The sequence below is a fragment of the Lontra canadensis genome, unplaced genomic scaffold (genome assembly GCF_010015895.1).
Source record: "Lontra canadensis isolate GAN:19392208 unplaced genomic scaffold, GSC_riverotter_1.0 scaffold13, whole genome shotgun sequence".
In the NCBI taxonomy this organism is placed as follows: Eukaryota; Metazoa; Chordata; class Mammalia; order Carnivora; family Mustelidae; genus Lontra; species Lontra canadensis.
The window spans coordinates 4,244,837-4,248,507 of NW_022631007.1; the positions used below are offsets into that span (position 1 = coordinate 4,244,837).

Below are 3,671 nucleotides of genomic sequence, written 5' to 3' on the forward strand. Positions count from 1 at the left end.
AGTATGGGGTTCACGATCAACAGGCATGTCCTTCCCTGTCTCTCCCGGGTATCTCTTGTTCTGATGACCCTGACAAACCACGGTAGGCATAGCAGAAGATGGAAGTTTTCAGGTACTCAAGATAAATACAAGTTGATAAGGCCAAGTCTACTTCGGTCAAGGTAGCTGTGGAGCTTTTCAAGTATTGATGCACTGTGAGGATGTCTTGATTGGTGTGAGCAAAGGTCCAGTGTACAGATGAACTTGGCCTTGGGGTGCTCAACAGTTATACCTTGGAGCCAGTTGGGGACTTATGGGTGAACACAGCCTCAGCCGTCGGGTGAGGAGACCAGTGGGGAAAGAGCATTACGTACTCATTAGTCTGCTTCTTCCACAGGTACCCCGACAGACTTAGGGCCAGGCACTAACCTGGGTGGGTTCATGTAGCCGCCATGAAGGTCCCAGTGCATGGGCTCTATACATTCCCGATGGGAACAAGGGATGTTGCCATGCTCGCCCCCCGCTTCAGCTGGACGACGCCAGAACCAGGAGAAATGTTTTCTCTAGAGTCGATTCCCCAAGACAGTCTGGCTGCAATTCATAGGCCTCCAGACCACTGGGAACAGAGCCTCCCTCCCAGTTTACTTTAACTTAGAATAATAGCCTCTCAGAATAAGCATCCCGGGGAGCGGATGGACTGACATCAAAGTCCTCAATTCCTTTTTCCAATTTTGATCACAGCGATTATTTTAACACAAGGTCTGCATAGGTTTTAAAAGCTTGAACTGTGCTCAGCAGGTCACCAGAAGAATTTCTGCTCCTCCCCTGACCCACCAGAGACAGCAAAGAGATGTGTGGATGGTCTCTGTGGGACGCTGCGAAGGAAAAGCACTGTGCCATCGAACAGGAGAAAACCTGTTCACCATGTCTTGCGTTGTAACCCATTTTCACTTCATGCAGGTGACTGAAGAGAATCTGGAAGTTATATTTTAATTATAAAAAATAAACGTATGAGCTTGATGCAGAAGACGGGTATTAAAAAGGCTCCCCTGTACCAGGCAGCCTTAAATCTTAGAATGATGAAGCTGACAGGGATTCAGAAGTTCCAACAGCTCATCTGATTCCCCGTGTCAAAGCTCCCACACCCAGCAAATTTGCAGATCAGGCATCTGAGGTGCAGAAAGGTTCAGTAAGGGTTGATGACATTTGCATGGTTCGTGGAAGAACTGAAACATAAGCGCAAGTGTCTTGACAGTAAATCCTGCACTTGCTTCCAACTGTCTTTTATCCCGACAATGGTATTTGACTGTCTCTGAAAATCTGCAGAGGCATCATGGTTATTCCCTGAGAGGGAGATGCAGCAGGAGCTCATTTTGAATGAAAGCGCACTTTGGGATAACAGCTCCAACAGGGCACATTCTTTTCTCCTCTTTCCACTCGTTTTCAGGGCCACCTGGAAACTTTGGCTCAGGGCTGGGGGGCGGTGAGGAGCGGTCTCCGATTCCCAGTCTCTTTCTGTGCACAGCTGCGGAGTTCAGTGAATTGAACCGCAGTGCTGTTCACTCTGCCACGAACAACCTCTGTTGTAAATCTTCCTCCCAGAACACGTGACGATGCATTTCTTGACTATATATCCCAAGGGCAGCGGCAGAGTTGTCAGAGCACGGAGCCCTGCAGAGAGGAAGGACGCTCTTGGACTTGGCCACTTAGCAACTCAGGACAAATCAGAAGAATCTGCCAGCCTTGGGTAAGTTAGCAATGCAACTTGGCTTCAGAAACATTTGAGAGAGGGCTCTTCTGTGCAATGAGTAGATGAGGTTTTCCTTCCCTTTCTCTGTTCTCAGGAAACCCAGTTTTGAATTAAAAATAGGTTTATGTTGGAGACGCTTTCTTTCCTTTTTTTTTTTTTTTTTTTTCTCTGCTCTGTTAGAAAAAGTTTCCCAGTGACTAAAACGTGATTTATTTTCTCTAAACTCCCTTGTCTTAGGCTGATTTTTCCCTTTGGCTTTTAAAACGACAAAAGCAATGCTTTTTACACGCTCGCTTTATGAAATGCAGATATGAGGACGTGTATATCCTAAAAAAGGAAAGTCCTTGTCGCCTTTCTCCCTATGCCTCCCTCCCTTTCCCTCCATTCACTCTAGCCTCTCACAGCTAACCCCCGTTAGCTATTCTGTGCGCCTTCCTACCAGGATTTCCCCCATGCAGTTGTCAGGGTTTTTGATGCGGCAATCCCACAAACTCGCGCTCAGCCTCCTCCCTATACTGCGGGCCTGTGGGCAAGTTCTAACCTGCAGGTTTCTCTGCAGACCCTGGACGTGTGCGTGGCGCCTCAATGCTGAAGATGGAGCCTCTGAACAGCACGCACCCCAGCACCGAAGCCCCCAGCAGCCACCTGGTGTCCCACGTGCCGGGCAGTGAGAGCGGCAACGGCAACGAATACTTCTACGTTCTGGTTGTCATGTCCTTCTATGGCATTTTCTTGATTGGAATCATGCTGGGCTATATGAAATCTAAGAGGCGGGAGAAGAAGTCCAGCCTCCTGCTGCTGTACAAAGATGAGGAGAGGCTCTGGGGGGAGGCCATGAAGCCACTGCCCATGGTGTCGGGCCTGAGGTCGGTGCAGGTGCCCATGATGCTGAACATGTTGCAGGAGAGTGTGGCGCCCGCCCTGTCCTGCACCCTCTGCTCCATGGAAGGAGACAGCGTGAGCTCTGAGTCCTCCTCCCCAGACGTGCACCTCACCATCCAGGAGGAGGGGGCGGATGATGAGCTGGGGGAGACTTCAGAGACGCTCCTCAACGAAAGCAGTGAAGGGTCCTCAGAGAACATCCATCAGAATTCCTAGCACCCCCAGGGTCCTGGGAGGCGGCCCCGTCAGCCAGCACCCTTAGAGAGGGGAAGGACACTTTCCGTGTCTGCTTTCACTTCGGCAGGGCAGCTGCCACTTTAAAGAGACCGTTGGCGAGCCCCTGCATGGGGGCGGTGGGGGACAAGACTCCGTGGGAGTCAGCAGCCAGGAATCCACGCCGGGCCTGTGGTGTAGACCTGGCCCTGGAAAGCCCCAAAGATGGGCAGTGTGCACCTTGACTTTGGGGTCTGGGGCTTGGAGTTCCAGTTCCGAATTTGGCAGGTCTCTGTGCTTGCTGTTTTCTCGCCGAATGTCCTGGGTAAGCCCCAGGGCATCTGCCCACTCCCAGGGCTGCCCAATGCCTAGGACATGTGGAGGGACTGGTTTTGATTTGCTAATTTGCCTAGAGCTTTGTTCTAGATCTGGACTGTAAGTACCTCTACGGTGTACCTGTGGCCGTAGCTCACGTCAGGTTATGGAGCTTCCTTTGCAGGTCTTTTGGGTTACAGGGGGATGTCTAATGGAGGACTTTTGATGGCAGAAAGAGATTCAAACCTGGTTCTTTTGCATACTGTAAGGAAAAAAAAAGCAACTTTTAAACCTGTTAATATTGGCTGGGATTAGAAAACAGAATCTGCTGTTTTGACCCTTTGTCTAACCTATGACCTTGGACTCTGACCTCAGACCATCCAGCATCGTACGCGGGCATGATGTTTTCTTGCTTGGACGGGCTTCCCCAAAATCGAACCTGCATTCTGAAGAGCTGTGCAGGGGACTCTTCCTGATCTTTCTAGAAGGGGTGACATGGGGTTGCATAAGGCCAAATCTTTAGCTCTGCTGC

The 3,671-nt window shown here is 50.4% G+C and overlaps 1 protein-coding gene across 1 annotated transcript; it reads left to right on the forward strand.

Annotated features, from left to right (window-relative positions):
- Positions 1-1,369: 1,369 nt before the first annotated feature.
- KCNE4 (potassium voltage-gated channel subfamily E regulatory subunit 4) lies at positions 1,370-3,130 on the forward strand. The gene is given in 3 exon segments (XM_032857338.1): positions 1,370-1,700; positions 1,703-1,730; positions 2,289-3,130. Coding segments are annotated over 3 exon segments (675 nt in total). The 5' UTR covers positions 1,370-1,592; the 3' UTR covers positions 2,828-3,130.
- The last annotated feature ends 541 nt before the right edge of the window (positions 3,131-3,671 follow it).